At 48.9% G+C, this 20,053-nt stretch overlaps 1 protein-coding gene across 4 annotated transcripts in view; it reads right to left on the bottom strand.

The window, feature by feature from the left end:
- St8sia5 (ST8 alpha-N-acetyl-neuraminide alpha-2,8-sialyltransferase 5) overlaps positions 1-20,053 on the bottom strand; it is a 69,604-nt gene that overhangs the window by 22,541 nt on the left and 27,010 nt on the right. For all 4 annotated transcript variants that reach the window (NM_013666.2, NM_153124.2, XM_006526430.4 and 1 more), the window contains one exon: positions 25-117. In NM_013666.2, the coding sequence (NP_038694.2) occupies positions 25-117 (93 nt within the window). The remainder of the gene's footprint in view (positions 1-24; positions 118-20,053) is intronic.

Genomic DNA, 20,053 nt, shown 5'->3' with positions numbered 1-20,053 from the left:
CACGCCCAGCACAGCCCTACTCACATGGACAGCACCTTCACCTCCAGGATCTCCTGCCTCAGCTCCAGGCATCTCGTGGAGTTAAACTCTAAAGGCTCCTTGTAAAACTCGAAGTACCTAAGAAGCGACAGGGACAGAGGTGACACAGAGAAAACAGACCAGGTTTTCTAGGGCTGGCCAAGGATCCTAGTCCAGCAAAGAAAACAAGCCAACCCACCCTACCACAGGACCTAGTAAGGGGCTGGCTCCAGGCAGGGCAACCCCACTTGCACTATAAGCAAGTGTAGGAACAAAGTCCACTTCAGTCACCATTGAAAGACAGGCACAGGGTTCATTGCCAATGAGTGGCTGGGAGCGAGGAGATGGGGCAGCCTCGGTGAGCTCTGAACAGACACAGCTGGAGATCGGCAGTGCCTAGCAGCCAGTCTGGGAGGCAGGCAGAGAGTTGCCTCATCCTTTCTTGCCCTTTTTGACTTTCTCTCGCTCCTAGGACAATGTGACACAGCCACAGGCAACGTTGAGGCTGACACCGATTTTGTTTTTTTTTCCATTTACAAAGCGTTTCCGTCCTCCATCTGTTCCCTTGCTGCTCGTATTCACACAGTGTTGCCTGTGACATGCTGCATCCTCCTACCAGAACGGCTGATGTACCCACAGCCCTGGAGTCAGGAGTCCCCTCCCTGGGCAGAAGCCAGGTGTTCCTTTCCTTGTGGCCTCTCCTACTCCCACATGGTTCTTCAGCCGGGAGTGTTGGATCCCAAGACAGCTTCAGTCATGAGTCAAGAAGACTGCAGGGCCTGACACACGGACTGTGGGGTCTCGGTGGCCTCTTGACAAGTAACCCTCAAGAGCCAGAGTGGAAAAGGCACCTAGAGCCATCACGGAGGCAGAACCAGGAACGCAGGCATCCTCGAAGCATGTCCCAGGACCTTCCCAACTATGGCGGCCATCACCACATTACCAATCTGTCGCTATCGACAAGCATATGCTGACTGAAAAATTGTAAAGCGTGGGCTGCAGGAGTAGCACCGAGGTCGGATGCTTGCCTCCAAATTGTTCTGTACAATGAGCTGTCACCTATTCCCAAAATCAACTGGCTTTGTATCTTTATCATAAAATAATTAGGTGAGTTCATTAGAACTAAGAATTGAGGATCTCTGAAATATCAAACTCGGCCTCCCTGTATGCTTCCCTCTTGTTTCTGAAGCCTTCTCTGTCTCTCTCACTCAGCAAACTCAACTTCAGAACCTAGGTCAGAGCCTACACCTTTGGGAGCTCTCATGTGGTTCCTCTCCCTGGGCTCGATACACTATGTCTTAATTAGAACAAATAATATATCATATTATAAAAAATATATATTATATTATAATCTGTCTCTGTATCTATGGCCCTTCCAAATGGTGAGCATCTCAAATGTAGAGAATATGACCTTCTTATCTCTTTCTCATCTGCACTATTAAATGGGCATACTAAATACTACATTTCCCAGACTCCTTTGAGGCTAAGGCCCTGGAAACAATTTAGATCCAACCAATCAGAAACATTCTTAAGAAGTTGATTCCAAGCTGCTCTTTGAGAAGCATGAAAAGGGAAATGGGGCAGATGGAGGTAGGACCGTTCTCAGAAACAACAATCATGGCAGCAACTTTGTGATTACATCACAGACAGCAGCTTACATCATGGCCCCATTTCACCATGCTATTAGTCAGTGCAATGGCTAGTCTTGGTTGTCAACCTGACGACATTTGGAAGTAACTGAAATCCAAGTGGCCGGGTATACCTGGGAGAGGTTTTTCTTTATTAAATCATTTGATGTTAGAAGACCCACTTTTAATCTGGATCTTTTGAGGAGGGAAGATATGCCTTTAATCTGGACCGCACCTCCTGGTCTGTCTTCATCACTCTCTACTGCTATGAAGAGACACCATGACCAAGGCAGCTCTTATAAAAGAAAGCATTTTATCGGGGACTTGTTCTAGAGGTTTAATCCATTATTATCATGGTGGAGAGTCCAGTGGCATACAGGCAGGTACTGGAGCAGTAGCTGAGAGCTACATCTTTATCCATAGGCAGGCAGGCAGGCAGGCAGGCAGGCAGGCAGACAGAAAGACAGACTGACTGACTGACTGACTCTAGGCTTGGCATGGGCTTTTAAAACCTTAAAGCCCGTCCCCAGTAACACATTTCTTCCAACAAGGCTGGCTTCATCTCCTAATCCTTCTAATTTTTTCAAATAATACCACTCTGAGGTGACTAAGCATTCAAATATATATAAGCCTATGGGGGGGGGGTCATTCTTACTCAAACCACTACATTCCACTCCAATACAAAATGTACAGTTTGAGGAGAAGAGGAGCAGCAGGAACTGTAACGGAGCTAAGTCCAGTGTTTAAGGAGACCAAAGGTTTAAAGAAAAGCCTGGTGCTAAACGGAATAGAGGGAGTGGTGACCTCAGAGCAAGACCTCACCAGCTAAATTTCCAGCTTGTGGAAAGATAAGCTTCAGCAGGAAGGAAGCGACCAATATCAGAAAGCTGATGTGAATGTAATTGAAGGAAGGTGCCAAGTTCCAGCCCCATTAGGCAGCAGAACTTGGCAGCTCCAAGCATGTGGCTCTGGCTTTGGAGTCAAGGATATAAAAAGGGGGCTTGTGGAATCTCCCTCCATGGCTAAGGAAAGCTGCCGAGGCCAGGCGTGTGTTAGGGGTGTCCCACAGGGAGGCCTGGAGAGGCCATTGTGTGATGCTGTGACGGTGAAGCCTGGATTAACTTAGAAACCCCCAAGATGTTGGAGATGACAGAGTTGTGGGACACCTGCCAAGGAGAGCTGCCGAGTGGGTGTGAAACCAGCCCAAAAGAGAGAGATGGAGCTGGAGATCTGAAGAGCACTTTGACATCAGACGTGGAGATGCAGAGTTTGGAGTCTGCCCTGTTGGTATGAAGTCTTGCTTTGCACCAGTGCTCCCTCACCGTGCTCCCTTCCCTCCTTTTTGTAATGGCAATGTACATCCTGTGCCATTTTGTGATGGAAGTATTGAGCTGCTATTATTATTGTTATTATTATTATTTATTATTATTATTATTTTATAGGGGTTGATAGATAAGAGATTGCCTTGAGCCTGCAAAGAGACTTTGAACTTTGAATTTTTAAACACTGTTCAGGCTGTGGTAGACTGTGGGGACTTTTGAAACTGGACTGAATGCATTCTTTAAAGTATGATTTGGATACAAGCCTATGGGGTCCAGGGAGTGAAATATGGCTGTTTGAATAAGAATGGCCCCCAGAGGCTCATATATGTGAATGCTTAGTATCCAGGGAGTGGTATTATTTGAAAGAATTAGAAGGATTGGGAGATGAAGCCTTGTTGGAAGAAGTGTGTTACTGAAAATGGGCTTTGAGGTTTCAAAAGCCCAAAGTCTGCCTGCCTGCCTGCCTGTCTGTCTGTCTCTGTCTCTCTATCTGTCTCTGTCTCTGTCTCTCTCTGCTTCTCTGTCTCTGTCTGTCTGTCTGTCTGTCTGTCTGTCTCTGTCTCTATCTGTCTCTCTCTGTTTCTCTGCCTCTCTCTCTCTCTCTCTCTCTCTCTCTCTCTCTCTCTCTCTCTCTCTCTCTCTGTGTGTGTGTGTGTGTGTGTGTGTGTGTGTGTATCAAGATGTAGCTCCCAGCTACTTCTCCAGTACCTGCCTGTATGCCACCAGGCTCCCCACCATGATGATAACGGATTAAAACCAATCAAAAGCTTTCTTTTATCAGAGCTGCCCTGATCAGGGAGCTTCTTCACAGCAATAGAACAGTGACTAAGGTAGAAGTTGGTACCAGGAGTGGGGTATTGCTGTGACAAGCCTGACCATGCTATTTGTTGTAGAAATGTGGAATATTTGAGGACTTTGAACTAGAAAAGCAGTCAACCACTTTGAGTGGGGTTATTGGGGTCATCCCAGTAGGAGTATGGAAGACAATGCTGCTGAGAAAGGTGTAGATTATGATGCTGGGCTCAACAGATTTCAGAGAAGAAGAAGAAGATTACTAAGTGTCCTAAAAACTGTTCTTGTGATATTTTGGAGAAGAATGTGGCTTTTTTATGCCCTTGTCCAAAAATATCTGTCTGAAGCTAAATTTAAGAGCTTGTGATTAATAAAAGCAGCAGAAGAGATTTCAAGGCAACCTTGTATTGTATCGACTGTGTTGTGGGGTTATTAGTAATCACTCTTATATAGATTTATAAGAAAAGGAACAAGCCAGTAAGTAGCACCCCTCCATGGCCTCTCTATCAGCTCTTTGCCACCAGGTTCCATCCCTGCTTGAGCTCCTACTCTGATTTCCTGCAGACATGGACTACGTTATGGAAGTGTAAGCCTTTCCTTTTGGCCATGGTGTCTCATCACAACAATAGTAACCCTAACTGGGACATGGTATATGTAAACAATGTGGAAGAAGAAAACTTCTGCTCTGTGCCTGCTTGCCCTAGCTCTCACTGGCAGTCAATTCCTTCACTGGCATTAGAATCTTCTTCTTCTTCTTCTTCTTCTTCTTCTTCATAAGTTCAATGTATACTGAAGTCCCCCTGAGACATTCAGCCTTGTGGACTGAACAACTACTGGTTTCTTGGACTGTCCATTATTGGACAAGATGGATCACAGCTTGTAAGCCATTTTAGTAAGTCTCCTTTTTTATTATCTTTTATATTCATTCTTTCACTATGTTCATTCTATATTCCATGGTTCCACTAGAGAACACTGACTAATACACTCAGTCACTTCAGTTTTCTTAAAGATTCTGAGCTAGGAGTGCCCTTTACAAATCCCTGTCTCCTTTAACTAGCTGATAAGCAATCTATTGCCTCCAGCTAAGAACACGGGGTAAGCCTGGGGCCACACAGAAACCCATGACCTTGGCTCACACTTGTGTAGTTTTCCAGTCACATGGCGGAAAGTAAGGTCTAATGTCTCCTCACAAGCAACCTTATTTGCAACCAGACACTACAGGTGTCACTAAAGCCTTTGGAACCACAGGTTGAGTTAAGTCATGAACCTAGACTGCTAAGAAGAGCTCTAGATACAATTTTGTAAAGACAATTAAGAGCCTAGAGCAGCAGATTTACCCTGTGAGTCTCAACCCCTTTGCGGGGGTCACATATCAGATAGCCTGTATATCAGATATACATGCGTAGCAAAGCTAGAGTTATGAAGTATCAATGAAATAATTTTATGGTTTGGGGTCACCACAACATAAGGAACTGTATTAAAGGTCGCAGGATTAGGAAGCTTGGGAGCCACTGCTTCAGCGTCTTTGGGGAGCTAGAGACTTACAGACAGATCTCCAGTGGCTACAAGCTCTCTGGGTCACTTCCCCTCTCTATGTCTCGTTTCTCTCTTAGTTTGAACTAAGACACTATCTTCCAGCTGACCAGCCAGCCTCCCCCTCTCCTTCCTCTAACCATCACTCCCTTTTCCTCCAGCCTTTATTTGGTTCTTCTTTCTCCTGAATCCCCAACATCACTCAGACAGGCAACTGAACAGTTCTGAATGGTCCTGTGCCGTGTGCCTATGGGTTCTTAGGCTGGGAGGTTTTCAGAACTGGGTTCACATTCCTTACTGGCCACTCCTTTCGTTTGGGTGTCTATGGCCTTCTAGCATCCATAATCAAAATCCCAAACCTTGAAGCGATGCAATTGGGAGGTAAGTCCTTTATTCTTTCCACCCTATATTTATAAGATAGAGCCCTTATAAAATATCCTAATAAAATGTGACTGAGCCACTTCGTCCCCTCAGCTACATGAGGATATGGGAAGAAGACACTGTCTATGAACCAGGAAGCACAGCTCCCTTGAAATTTGGACTCCCGGTCAGAATTTGGACTCTAGAAGTAAATTTGGGAATAAATGGAAATTAATTTCCATTGCTTATAAGCACCCCAGTCTATGCATTCTGTGTCAGTAGCATGAATGAACCACGATGGCCATTTTAGCTGTGTCATTTCTAGCCCCAGCATCCAGTCTGTACAGTTGACATGACACGGTTGGCGCTTCCAGGAAAGCTTAACAGACAGGGGGTGTAAGAAGCGCTCACCCGCGCTGCCCTGCCACTGAAGCTGTCTGAAGATACCACAGGGAGACCCAGGGAGTGCCACACTCTCTTCTCTCTGCTCAGCTGGTTGATAGCAGAGCTGAGTCAGGGATGAATAACACAGAAGTTTCTCTACCATCTGCTCTGGTGACACTGCCGTCTGCTGAGCTTACCAAACCTCCTTCCGCCTCCTAATGGCTATGGCCCGTGCCAAGTCCTGCCTGGGTGTTATGTGTCCTTGGTCGCCCTGCCCCTGCTAAGCACCACAGGTGTGAAGACTGTGTTATTGCTGGGTGCGGTGGCACACACTTAGATCCCAGCACATGAGAGGCAGGGGGATCTCTGTGAGTTCCAGCCCAGCCAGGGTACATGGTAAGACCCTAATTCAAGAAAAGTATTTCAGAAATCTTGACCCCCTGGGTTCTGCCCACCAGAGAAGTGACTGTCCCTCTCAGGGTTACTAGAGACCATGACAAACCTAGGAATGCCTATCATGCCATACAACCAAAGCAGAGCCATTCTCAGACTCTCCCTCCTCCACCTAACACAGTTCCTGGGTCCCTAAAACACCTCTGGGCACGTCATCCAAACTGCCCCATGATGATCTGAAATCTCATCAGGAAAAGGAAATTAACAGTTCTTGCTTCTTTCTCCTACGCTTGAGGAGATCTGATTTTGGGGGTGTGCTGTTCCAGCCTGGTCTCTATTAATGACGTATTGATGACACAGAATTCCAAGAAACACTGCCACACTGGGACCCCCAAGATTCTGCCCATGACAGGAAGCCTAAGGGGTACATCTAGAGGAAGATGTGCAAACTGGGAGCACTCTGAATCCACAGAAGGGATGCTCACATACGTGTGTGTTAGGGAAGAAGCCCATATGAGAGTGAGAGGCAAAACGTGCAAGGACCCAACCGTGACCTGCAGAGAGAATTACATGTGACAGTACCTGGGGAGGGCATAGCTTGCGGTGAGATGCTACTGGGACCTCTCAGAGTTTGGGGATGGAGATAGCTTTTAAAATGCCTTTTCTGAGTTGTTTCCTGCAGTGGCATTATGATTCTTCAACTATTGAAAATTGCTGATAAACGTTCTTTGCTTTTAAGTTACAGACCCCTTCCTCCCCCCTATAAATAGCTCGGGCTTCGCCTGTGCGCGAGGAATCTCACCAAAGCATCCCTCCGCCTTCTCAGACTCCCCAGCCTTTGTAAGCAAGTGAGTCACCAGCTCTTCTTTCCATTCCGGAAAGACTATCTCTACTCAGCTCAGAGGAGAGGGAACTGGCACCACGATCAGTATCTATAGGTATAAATAGCCCGGGAGCCGTGTCAGAAACCCAGATCCTCTCCAACACCATTTGACTTCCAGCCATGAAGCTGAAGCTGGCTCTAGCTGCATCCATCCTGTCTCTGTCCCTGTGCTTTGGGGACCTTTGTGGGGCTGAGCTGGCCAGCTCCAACTGCCCACTCAGCAGGTGGCAACCTCACGAGAAAACAATTGAAGAAAGCACGAAGGCTCTGGGTGGGTGGGTGTAGCTTTCCTACCCTCACCCACACGACGGCTCCAGTTTTGTGAAATGAGGCCCCTCTGAGCAGGTTGGAGCTGACCAGCTAATCTGTTCCAACCATCTCTTTCCTTACAAAGTCACCCACAGAGGTTCCCCTTGTTCATTCAGTCTGTCCAGGGTGGCATCTTCTTCCCAGGGTGGTAGGGTAGCCACATAACTCCAGGCCCTCTGCTTCATAAACTACTGGTCGGTGTGGGATAGGGCCACTACATTTTCTTTCTAAGCACAACCCACCAGCTGCAGACACTAGTGGTATGTAAGAACCCAGAAGCCCAGGGGAGGTCCCCTGTGTCATGTAAGGACAGAGTTGGTAGACTTCACCACCTACCATGGACAGGAGGAAGGGAAGCTGCCACAGCCTACCAGTCTGGACCCTATGTGTCCTGTCCTGTCCTGTCCTGCCTAGGGCATTGTAAGAGAACTGTAGAGTGATTCCACTCTCGTGGAAACACTACTAGCCGGAGTTCACCTCCATGCAAAATATTAGCAAGTCCTCCAACACCATTAGTTAAGTCACATACCAGCAACATGCTCTGTTGGGGTGAGAGTGGGCTGGGTTTCAACCCCACCTGATTCTCATCCTGCCCAGCTGTGTGAGGCAGCCTCCTCCTAGATCCTTGAACTGTTTGGTTTAATTCTCTTAGCAGCCCAATGAGACTTGCTTGAAATTTAGGCTGCAATCAGCAAGGCCACTTGCCCAAGGTCATCCAACTAGGAAATTACAGCACCCAGAACCCCAGGGTCTCCATCACTTCAGCACATTCCTTCCCCCCCCCACACCCCCACATACACTCTGACAGCGAAGGCTCCCTGGGGGCTTTGTCAGTAAGCAGCCCCCTTCTCTCCCAAAGGCGACAGCCCTTCAGCAAGATCCGTGCTATTTCCAGCTCAAGAACAGCTGCTGTCTAGAGCAAGCACACGCTCCATCAGCAGAAAGCACTTGGAGACTGACAAGTACCGGGGCTGTGAGTGTCCCCAGATAGGTGCAGAGGGGCTCAAGGCTCCCTACCACCAGCTACCAAAGGCTGTGACTGACTGTGGGAAGGAGGCATTGCAGGAGCCCTCCGTGTCTGCTCAGCAATCTTGACCTGTTCTCTCTGGGATGTGATTTCCCTATGCCAGGAATCACTGAAGCTAAAAGGTCTAAAGGCTAAAAAGCAGCAGGCGTAGAGATGCGGACCTGGTGGCACAGACTTACAAACCCAGCTCTGAGGGAGGCTGAAGCAGGAGGATCCAAAGCTCAACCTACATAGGCTACAGAGTCACTTCAAGGCCAGCTGGGGAAACTTAGGAAGAATCTACTCAATTTTTTTTTAATTAAGGTAAAAGAAGGCTGTGAGTATAGTTTAATGGTTGAATAGTTGCTTAGCATGTGCAAAGTCCTACATCCAATCCTGAATACTGCAAAATAATAAGCTAGTAAGCTAACTAAATAAAAGCTTACATTTAGCTGTTCTGGAAGTAGCTCTGGATATCCCTATGGTCAGCCTGCTCTACCACACCACTGTGCAAAGGCTGGGCCTGTCGTTACTGCCATTGTTGGGGTCTGGGCAGGTAAGGAGCAATAACAAAGCAATAACAAACTCAGAGACCCCATGTCCCCTTTCCCAGATGCAGCCCTTGACCTGGCAGCCAGCACAGTCCCTGTAACGTGACCTTTTCTAAGCCAATCCAGGGGACCCTGAAAGCGCTCCTGCTGAGGTCCAGCTTAGCCCTGACTGCTCAACATGTCCACGGTTGGGGTCTCCCTGACCTTACTGGGCTTTGGTCATCATCTCCTAGTGCTACCCAGAGCTGCACCCGAGTCATCTCCTTCTCCTTTATCTCCCTCCAAATCTTTGCCTCTGTAGTGGCCCTGGTCTCCACCCCGGCACAGGCTGTAATTCCTTCTGCCAGTTTCACTGGTGTCCGACTCTGGGTCTGGGATGTCTTCCAATTTACTTCCATCAGAGGTCTACCTGCTCAGCATCTCCAGGCCACCTTCCTGCCCTCCCGTCTCTGTGCCAACATGCCCTGGGCACATTTCCACCTCTCCTAGAAATGACTTAAACATGACTCCTCATGGCCTGCCTGTACTCCTCAGGGGTCAGGAAGGCTTACCTCTTCCACTCACTGGAGGCTTGTTGAGCCTTCATGTGTGCCAGGCTATTCCACCCCTAGCAGTGATCAACCAGCCAGGCCAAGTCTCCTCGCTTAAGGAGCTTCTCAACATAGTAGCAATTAAGGATGCATGCTAAACAAACGCAAAGCAGGCAGGAGACTGGAGGGAACCTGAGACTAAGGGGTCAGTGAAGGCTTCTCCTGACAGTGAAGAGGGGAGAGGGGTGCAGCCCTCAGCAGATGTGCAACAAATACACACAGCAAGAACTGGTCGGCTGCAGGTACAGCAGCAGACAGGATGACTGGGACCAGGGTGGCAGCATCAGAAAGGCTGGGTCATGGGTCACCGTGCAGGGCAGGAACTTGAAAAGCATTTAGGCAGGGGACAACATAATTTGATTTAAAAGTTCACACTGGCCGCCAAGGGGGTTCTGAGAGGAGAAAATAACTCAACAGTGTACGGAGATAGTGCACAGCACCAAGAGGTTGTAAGCAAGAGGTAGGGGAGGCCAACCCAAGCAATAGTGCAGAGATGAACCCTGAAGGATGTGGTAAGATTCAGTACTTGGAAGAACAAAATCTCCAGTAACTGCTGGGCCTTCCTTGTCTACAGAGTGGCCAAGGAGTGTTCCCTGTGACCTTCAGCCATCAGAGGGTGTACTAGCTGGCTTTGTGTGTCAACTTGACACAAGCTGGAGTTATCACAGAGAAAGGAGATTCCGTTGAGGAAATGCCTCCATGAGACCCAGCTGTAAGGCATTTTCTCAATTAGTGATCAAGGGTGGGAGGGCCCATGGTGGGTGGTGCCATCCCTGGGCTGGTAGTCTTGGGTTCTATACGAAAGCAAGCTGAGCAGGCCGGGGATGCAAGCCAGTAAGGAACATCCCTCCATGGCCTCTGCATCAGCTCCTGCTTCCTGACCTGCTTGAGTTCCAATCCTGACTTCCTTTGGTGATGAACAGCAATGTGGAAGTGTCAGCTGAATAAATCCTTTCCTCCCCAACTTGTTTCTTGGTCATAGCGTTTGTGCAGGAATAGCAACCCTGACTAAGACAGAGGGTGAGAGGCAACAGGTAAGAGTCAGGTGCAAATGGGATACATAGAGCAGAGGGCAAACACACACCACAGACCCGGTGGACAGGGATACACCATGAGCTCTTAGAGGTGGGGAGGGGGAAAGACAGACCTGAGGTTAGACTGAGAAGAAAGGTATGCAAGAAAGAGGAACAACTAGGATGTGGAGCCTAGGGACCAAGAGCCTTTTCAGGACACAAGGGACAGGGAACAAGCATAGGTGGCACTGGTCTGACTGTTTATAAGTCTCAGTGACTTTGACCATACCAGATAACGCTTTGTGGACATGTGTCAATTAAGGTAGGACTGGGGTGGGGCAGGCAATGGCAACCATGAAGTCTTGAGGGAAAGTCGAGCTGGGGAAGGGAATGTTGGAGACTGGGTTCCAGGGCAGGGAAGAAGAGGCAATGCGATGTTTTCCAACACATTGGGGGCAGCTGCAGGCAGGGATGCATCCAGCTTCATGGCCCCTTAAGTGGTCTGCCAAGATCTGCGGGTGGAGTTTTGGCTTTCTGACAAGAGATCACCCACTGGGTACCTGTATGGGTTTCAGTAGTGAGCTGGTGGCTTTGACAAAAGCAGTCTTAGAGTCCCTGAGAAGTCCCTGGCCCAGCCCCTGCCTCCTTCTGTGGAGCAATAAAAAGCAAACTGAAGGGTCCCAGCTGAGCACAAGGAAGGGGTTCACACTCAGTGAGAATAAGGACTTCTAACATGAAAGCCCTCGATGGAGGATGGCCTCTAACCAGCTTGGTGAACCCCCAGTGACAGTCTTAGTGTCCACCAAACTAGGAGGGTGTGTGGAGCTTCTAGGTGAGTCTATAGCTTTTAATTTGGGGGGCACTAGAAGTACTCCCCGTTTTGATTATCAAGTAGACATTGGCTTCCTGGCCCAGCCCCTGCCTCCTTTTCCTTCCATTCTCCATTTCTCTCTGTCCTCCTGCCTTTGTCGAGTCCTCAGAGACAGTGGAGCAGGCGAGAAGTGCAGAACCATGAGGGAGGAAGGAGGGAGAGGGTGAGGGTGGAGGAAGGGCAGAACAGGGTGCCTGGGAGCTGGCTGCTGTGGTAGGAACTGCTTCATCAGAGGGGTTGTCACTGAGCCAGCCCTGTTTCACCTGCTGCAGAATGAGACAGTCACTGAAACTGTGAGATTTGTAATGGAGAGTCACATTCACAAGGTGACTATGGGGAGTAAACGTGAAGATGGGGGAACAGGTGTATAGCATGCCTTCCCAAGGGTAGGGTATGGAGGTACCTGTGGGGTAAAGAAGCAGCAGGAGTTAAGGTGCAGGGTGAGGTGATTGGGTGAAATGAGCCATGGTCTGTCCGTGTACGACCCAGCTTCATGGCCCCTTAAGTGGTCTGCCAAGATCTGCGGGTGGAGTTTTGGCTTTCTGACAACAAGAGATCACCCACTGGGTACCTGTATGGGTTTCAGTAGTGAGCTGGTGGCTTTGACAAAAGCAGTCTTAGAGTCCCTGAGAAGTAACCTAAGACAACCAGTACCAACAAGACGCGCATGAAGAGGCATCGGCAAAGCCGGTGGGAGACTGGGAATGCATTGCTTGGCTTCATGACCTCCAAAAGCAGTCAATGGAGACTAGTGACACTGGAAAGTTCACTTAGGCTTTCCCTTCCGTTTTAAGGAGACATGGCCCAAATATGGGGAGCTACCTCTCCAAGACAATGCCCTGGGTCAGGGGCAAAGCTGGGATCAGGGGGCTCAGCAATGCCTGCACGAGGCAAAACAAGCTGTGGTGAGCTTACCTATGTGCGGTATTTAACCTCGGGATCCTTGGCATGTTCCAAGCATGTGACTGGGCCTCCTTCCTATCCTTCTCCTCTTCCTATCTATTAAGCAGTTGACTTAATGCCAACTTACAGAAGCAGAAACAGAGGCGCAGAAACTTCACAGAGTGAACGCATGAGTACAGAAGCCCCACAAGCCTAGGCGACTCTTCTGAGACTTGTTATGGTCCCCAAATCTCAGAGGCTGGAAGCCCATACAGCAACACTATCCTAAGAGCCTCCTGGCATAGCCTCCATTTCCACCACCAACCTCATCTGCCTGAAGCCTGTTACTGTCAGGCCGTGGGAGGCCTGCATCAGGTTCGTAGGATGGAAGGGGGAAGACACCATATTTGCTTTGCTGTGTGTTTCCCCTGCACCCAGCCAGGCGCGTTCTGCCAAGGCCACGTCTCCAAATTCTTCTCATTTGGATGCAACCCAAGAGATCTGTCTCTCTTCTGTGCCCACTTTATTTTTTTTTCAAAGAAGTGAAAATCCATCAGAAAGATTTGCACTAAGCCAACCTACATCTCAAACTACCCCAAGGGACAGGCACTCTTACAGGAGGCAGAATGGAAGGGTGGCCATGTGGGCCCGGCTATCGGGAGGGCTGCTGCCCAGTATCCAAACCCACTGCTACACCTGAAGCTCCGCCTTGGGTGTGGGGTTATTCTGAAATGTGGAACCCCCAGGTGCAGACTGAGACAGGGATTTTCCATAACAATTGAGAAAATACTAACCTCAGAGGTCAGGGGATCATAAAAAAAAAAATCCCCCTCCTGAAAAGTGAGGGGAGAACAGAACACAACCATGGGAAGGAGGCTCTCAGCTCCTTCCTCTTCTAGAGACAGCCACATCTTCTTGTGCAGTGCCAGCCTTGGCCCTTAGATACTAGGAGGGTGCGTGGAGCTTCTAGGTGAATCTATAGCTTTTAATTTGGGGGGGGGCACTAGAAGTGCTCCCCACTTTGATTATCAAGTAGACATTTACATAGTGGTAAAAGTTGGAGTGAGTGGATTTAGCTGTATCGGGCACCTGGTTACCAGGGCTGCCTTCTTATCTGGTAAAGTGAATAAGACTCCATTCTTGACCTCAACTACATGGTCTAAATGGTCTACATGTTCCAGTATGACGCTACCCACGGCAAGTTCAACAGCACAGTCAAGGCTAAGAATGTCTTCAACGGGAAGGCCGTGGTCATCATCCAAGAATGACATCCTACTAACATCAAATAGGGCGATGCTGGTGCTGAGTGTGTGTGGAGTCTACCAAGTGTCCCCACCATCATAGAGCCACTTGAAGTGTGGGGCCAAAAAGGTTATCATCCCCACCCCTTCTGCCGATGCCCCAGTGCTTGTGATGGGTGTGAACCATGAGATGGATGACAAACTCACTCGAGATTGTCAGCAATGCTTCCTGCAGCACCAACTGTTTAACACCAGGTCAGGGTCATCCATGACATTTTTTGGCATCGTAGAAGGATTCGTGACCACAGTCCATGCCATCACTGCCACTCAGAAGACTGTGGATGGCCCCGCTGGAAAGCTGTGGTGTCATGGCCGTGGGGCTGCCCAGAACATCATCCCTGTATCCACTGGTACTGCCAAGGCTGTGGGCAAGGTCATCCCAGAGCTGAATGGGAAGCTCACTGGCATGGCCTTCCATGTTCCTACCCACAGTGTGTCTGTCATGGAATGGATATGCTACCTGCAGAAAGCTGCCAAGTATGACGGCATCAAGAAGGTGGTGAAGCAGGCATTCGAGGGCCCACTAAAGGGCATCCTGGGCTATGCTGAAGGCTTCAACAGTATCTCCCACTCCTCCACCTTTGATGCTGGGGCTAGCATTGCTCTCAATGACAACTTTGTAAGGCCCGCTTCCTGGAATGACAATGAATATGGCTACAGAATCAGGGTGATGGACCTCACGGCCTACATGGCCTCAAGGAGTAAAAAGCAAGGGCACTGAGAGCAAGAGAAAGGCCATAGGCCACTGAGGAGTCCCTACCCCAACTCAGCCCTCGGCACTCAGCATCCACAGACCCTCAAAATAATGAGATGGGCCTAGGGAGTCCTACTATTTTCAATACCATCAATAAAGTTCACTGTACCCACCTTTAAAAAAAAGTGGGAAAGAGATGGGGGAGGGAGTAAATGAACCTAAAGTAAATGAGTTTTCCCATATTTGGGTTAAAGTAGACTGTCTCTCTATATGTATCCTCCTTGGGAAACATGCAGAGAGGCGGTCTACTTAAACCCATATGTTCTTTTTATTTTAGCCCAACAGTCAAGAGCAGGGAGAGATGTATGGATGGACACACAAGCGGCATTTACCATCATGGGTGACCAGCCCACAACTCAGATGAAGAATCCTTCCCACACCTCCCACCAGTGTCAGGCTCCAGAGTCAGGATTACCCAGGTGAGCTGCCCCCACCACCACCACATACCACCTGGAGGTGACTCAGTCCCCCCACCTGTAACATGGCATCGTAATAGTGCCCAACACAAAGGTGCCAGGGCAAAACTTCACCCAGCAGTAATTCACAGAATGTGATCAGCAAATTAATGTCTGACATACAGCTACACCCCAGTGATGGCAAGCTGTAGGCAGGGTCCTCCGGATCCAAGCCAAGTCTCACCCACTCTGGGCAGTGCCTTTGACTTTCACGCTAAACTCCCAGTGTGCTTGCCGCCAGCATCCCACAGCTTAGTGCCTAATTATACATTGTCTCGGAACAATTAGGAAACAAGCCACATATTAAAGGACAGAATTGGATTCAGTCAAGTTCCTTCCAGCCATAAAAGAGGACAATTCCTCTCCTACGCTCCACAGGACTTGCTAGACACGCACGTGGCTGATCTCAACCTTGGCCCCTGACATCCAACTGGTTCTCTCAGATCTCTTGTGGGCTTTGGTGGCAGTCATCCTCCATCTTCCACAGTCTAGAAACTACTAAGGCAAGGAAAACAGTGTCTAGCCACTGGCAGCGTGGCAGCATCAGTCAAACCAGCTCTGCCTTAGACTTTAGGTGGTCTTTCTTGGGTCACCTCTCATTTCTTCCTCTGGCCATCCTGTTAGAATGGAGGGCCAAGGTTGGTGTAGAAACCAAGAGGCACCAATGAGGTCAGGCTGCACCTGGGGCTCAAGGATCCAGAGGTTCCCCAAGATGCATGTATAGGTCTCCATGGTGAGAAACCTTGAGAACTGGGGGTGTCTGAGAAAACCCAGAAGCAGATGTGTGCAATTTTCAGGGAATTCCGTGTGCGTGATGGTAGAAACAGCCTCTAGAGCAGGCGTATCTTACAGATGGCAGAACTGAAAGGAAGTCAAGTGTACTGGGCTATCAGAGAGACCCAAGGAAGAGATGGCCACAGCACTGAGGGAGGCCCCTGGGCTGTCACTCTAGACCATGACGTCAGCCATGGGTGATGGACAGCTCCTGGAGGTGGGTCAGCCATGGATGATGGACAGCTCCTGGAGGAGGGAGGGTCTCCTGCCTTAGCTGCCCTCAGCACTAGTGTGAGTGGGAACTGGGGTGGGGATTTTCCCTGAGATGGTACGAGGAACTGGATCCCATGTTGTCTACCCTACAAGGCAGAGTGGTCAACCAACAAGGAGACAGCTGCCTTCCCAGAGCAGCTGGGGTCAGACACATAGGTAGGCTAGAGGAGCCAAGGCACACAGCTCACCAAAAAAGAAAAAAAGACAAGGTCCTTGGCCCATCTCCCAGAATTACCATGTCTGGTGACAGGCATGGGAGCGTTTGGAAGGGTTACCACAGGCATTTCTATAGCCCACCCTGATCGACTCCTCTCTCTGCTTCTTATACACCCCCTACCCCCTGGCTTTCAGTTTCCTCTTTTCTATCCTGGATCCCAAGACCCTCAGGGTATCTATTCGTCTGCTCTTCCCAAGAGATGATCTTTGATAGTTCCAGCCTGTGAAGGAATAACTTTTTAAAGACGGCATTGGGAGATGACAAAGTCGAATCCAGAGGGCATGTCTGGAAACGGAGGAGCTGGAGTTTGCTGTCTTACCATTAGCCCCCATCTCCCCCTTCACACCTCCTCCTGTGCTGCCACCATCTATTGAGCACCTGCTACAGCAGGTACCACCCATGTGCTGGAAACGATAAGAGGGCTCACCATTACTAGCTGAGGAGATAGAAACATACACTCCTAATCCAAACAGGAACCATTTTCAAAGACTCCTCTGCTTGGGCTAAACACTCAGTTAATGTTTGCTGGTTAACAGCCACTCCACTCTGCACATTAAAGCAGCCCCCCTAGGGCTTCTTACTGGGCAATATTTCATAGACCTGAGTTGAACTGCATAAAGTTGTATGCTAGTGTATATTGTATGATAGAGACTTCCCAGCTCAGTCCAGTTTCTCCTGGTCAGATCTCACTAGATCTGACCGTAGCCCCAGTGAGCACTATCAGCCAGGATTTTCTTTGTGGTTGTGCTTGGAATTTTTCAGACTGGCTTCTTCTCCTCCTTGGGACTCCTGGAAACTGTGATCTGGCATGCTCCTCCTCATCATCATATGGTTATAGTTGGCTCCTCCTGACTTCCTTTCCATCCCCGTTAATAGTAAAATGCTAACAGGCTGCACCAACGCTTCTGCATACCACACGACTATAGAGGATAAAATATGGCAAGCACTGAATTATTCAGTAGGTGAATAATGCCACAAAGATATTCTATATCCCAGATACAAAGTTGTTAACTGGGATGACGCACAGGACATCTGTCCTTTTTAAGTAAGTCCTCCGTGGAGGCTGGAAAGCTGCTGCCAGGGGAGCTGTCCAGCACATTTCAAGCTGGCACAAGCTGCTCATTCATCCAGGTGAGAAATCTCCCATCTGGGGCCTGGTTCTGATTACGTTATTCATTCTTCTCATGTAAGAACCACATACATCACATGCAGCCTTTCACACCGGGGGTGGGGACAGCAGTGGCCCAAGTGTTATGCACAGGTCCGTGGTCAAAGCTTCTGAGTGTCACTGTCCTGGTTATCAGACCTTGTTGCTCTGACCCTCACAAATAAGAAGCAGGGGGGCTTAGTTGGAGTCATTCTGTACCCGTACCCATCACCACTCGGCACAAGGGAATGTGTAGTAAGAAACTCAGAGCAAGCCCACAGTTACTGTCTGAGCAGGAGGAGCAGACACGTCTTTTAGGAATAGACGAAAGTTGAGATTTGAAATTGGAATTGCTCCTCAAAGTTGGGGGGTGGGGAGGGGTGTGGTCAAGACACTTATTCTGACAAAGGGGATCCTTGGTCAGATGGCAGCTCTCCAAAAGAAAATAGGTTCGGGGGTGGGGTGGGATGTAAAGTTGCTGGCTAAAGAGCCTCTGGATTCCGGAAGTAAACAGACTTTAGCCATGTCTCCACCCCTGAGGAGTCAAAGGTGAGGGAAAAGGGAGAGCTCTAAGGATCCAGAGGTTCCCCAAGATGCATGTATAGGTCTCCATGGTGAGAAACCTTGAGAACTGGGGGTGTCTGAGAAAACCCAGAAGCAGATGTGTGCAATTTTCAGGGAATTCCGTGTGCGTGATGGTAGAAACTGTCTCTAGAGCAGGCGTATCTTACAGATGGCAGAACTGAAAGGAAGTCAAGTGTACTGGGCTATCAGAGAGACCCAAGGAAGAGATGGCCACACCACTGAGGGAGGCCCAGTACACTAATAAAGTAGTTATAAAGTTTAAAAGTTTTAAAATTATAAAGTTTAAAGTAGCTATAAAGTAGAGAAAATAGGGAGCAAGGGAGATGAGAAGGAAAGGAGAAAGAAATGTGGGCCAAGAAAGATGACAGGAAATGAGAGAAAGGCAGATGGCTCCATTTGAGGGGGGGGGAGAAGGGGAGGAGAAAGGGAGGGAGGGGGCAGGAGGGGAGAGAGGGGAGGGAAGTAGAGAAACAGGATGAGGATCAGGAAGAGAAGATGCTGGCAGATGGAAAATTTAGGGACAGAGCTTTTATCTAAGCTTTGAAATGGTAAACCTGTGGTGACAGTGTCAGAAACCAAGTGGGCAGATGTTCTGAGGTAGGCAGAATGGTCTGAGTGGAGCGGCATGGCCACATACCACGGTCAGGCCTTGGGGCTACGATGCTGGGCTTGGGACCACAGCTCTTCCTGTGTAAACAGAATGCAAGCCAAGGGCCCCTGGGCTGCCAAGGGACAGTCAATGGCCAATCCTTGGCTCTTAAGTACAGTGTTTTTATTACTTCTTTGAGACTTTCATACATGCATAAATAAGTCTAGATGCTACTGGGTCCAAGGAGTGCTGCCGAAGATGCAGGGGTGTGTGCCATCCGCAGGAGAGCAGCAGATTGCAGGGGCCACTCTCCTAAGGAAAACTGACTCTCTCCCAGAAAGGGTATCAATGGCCAACAGCAGCTCTTCAGCTAGAGCCTTTCCCCTTACACGCTGGAATGTTGGCTGGCTTCACTTTGTCCAGGTTTCCTTGTACAACAACCATGGCTGCTGTGAGCTCTCGGGTACAGCAGCTCCTGTAATGTTCAAGAGACACGGTTTCATCCTGGTCTTCCCTGACCTCTGACTCTTGCAATCCTGAGGGGTGAGTGTGTGATAGCCCATCTACAGCTGAACCCCCACAGATGCTGATCCTCTCTGCACTTTGAACAGTTGTTGCGTTCCCACACTAACCATCGTTCACTGCCCAGAGAAGCTTCTCCAAAGGGGGCTGAGAGCAGAGCTACTCTATGGATGTACACACTGTTAGATGGCAGTTTGATGCTATCTCTGTTTAGAAAATAACAATAGTAGGCTCATCTCTGGTACCTGTGAGCTCCCCGACCAAGGGCTATCAGGCAGATTTACAACACCAACAGTATTGTGTGTACATTTTCATGAATGGCTAATCTTGGTTGCCAACTTTATTAGGTTGAAAAGCACATATGAGAACACACGCCTCTGGTTGTGTCTGTGAGACCCTTTCCAGAGATAAGATTTTGAGGACTCTGACCTTTGAGTGGTTTCATCCATCCCTGGATTCAAATTTTGACTAGGATATTGGTAGCTGCTCCCTGCTTAGAGGAAGTATACCACTACGGGTATGTCCTTGAGAGCCCAGGCTCTCTCCTGTTACTGCTCTGCCAAACCCTACCAACTATGATGAACTGAAGCCTAGGAAGGAAGGAAGGAAGGAAGGAAGGAAGGAAGGGAGGGAGGGAGGGAGGGAGGGAGGGAGGGAAGGAAGGAAGGAAGGAAGGAAGGAAGGAAGGAAGGAAGGAAGGAAGGAAGGAAGGAAGGAAGGAAGGGTGAGTGAGTGAATCTTTTTTCCTTTAAGTTATTTCTATCAAGTATTGGTCACAGTGACGATCAAATTTATGCACTATTCAATGGCTTCAGACATTGACTGAGAACATCTGTCCAGAAACAGCCTCCTTGGGCCTGTCCATCCTGCTCACTCCAGTATTCTCTGTCCCAGGTCTTTC

This window comes from Mus musculus, chromosome 18 (assembly GCF_000001635.26).
Source record: "Mus musculus strain C57BL/6J chromosome 18, GRCm38.p6 C57BL/6J".
Taxonomy (NCBI): Eukaryota; Metazoa; Chordata; class Mammalia; order Rodentia; family Muridae; genus Mus; species Mus musculus.
Note: the sequence above shows the minus strand (reverse complement) of the source record. Positions and strands in the feature narration are given on the sequence as shown.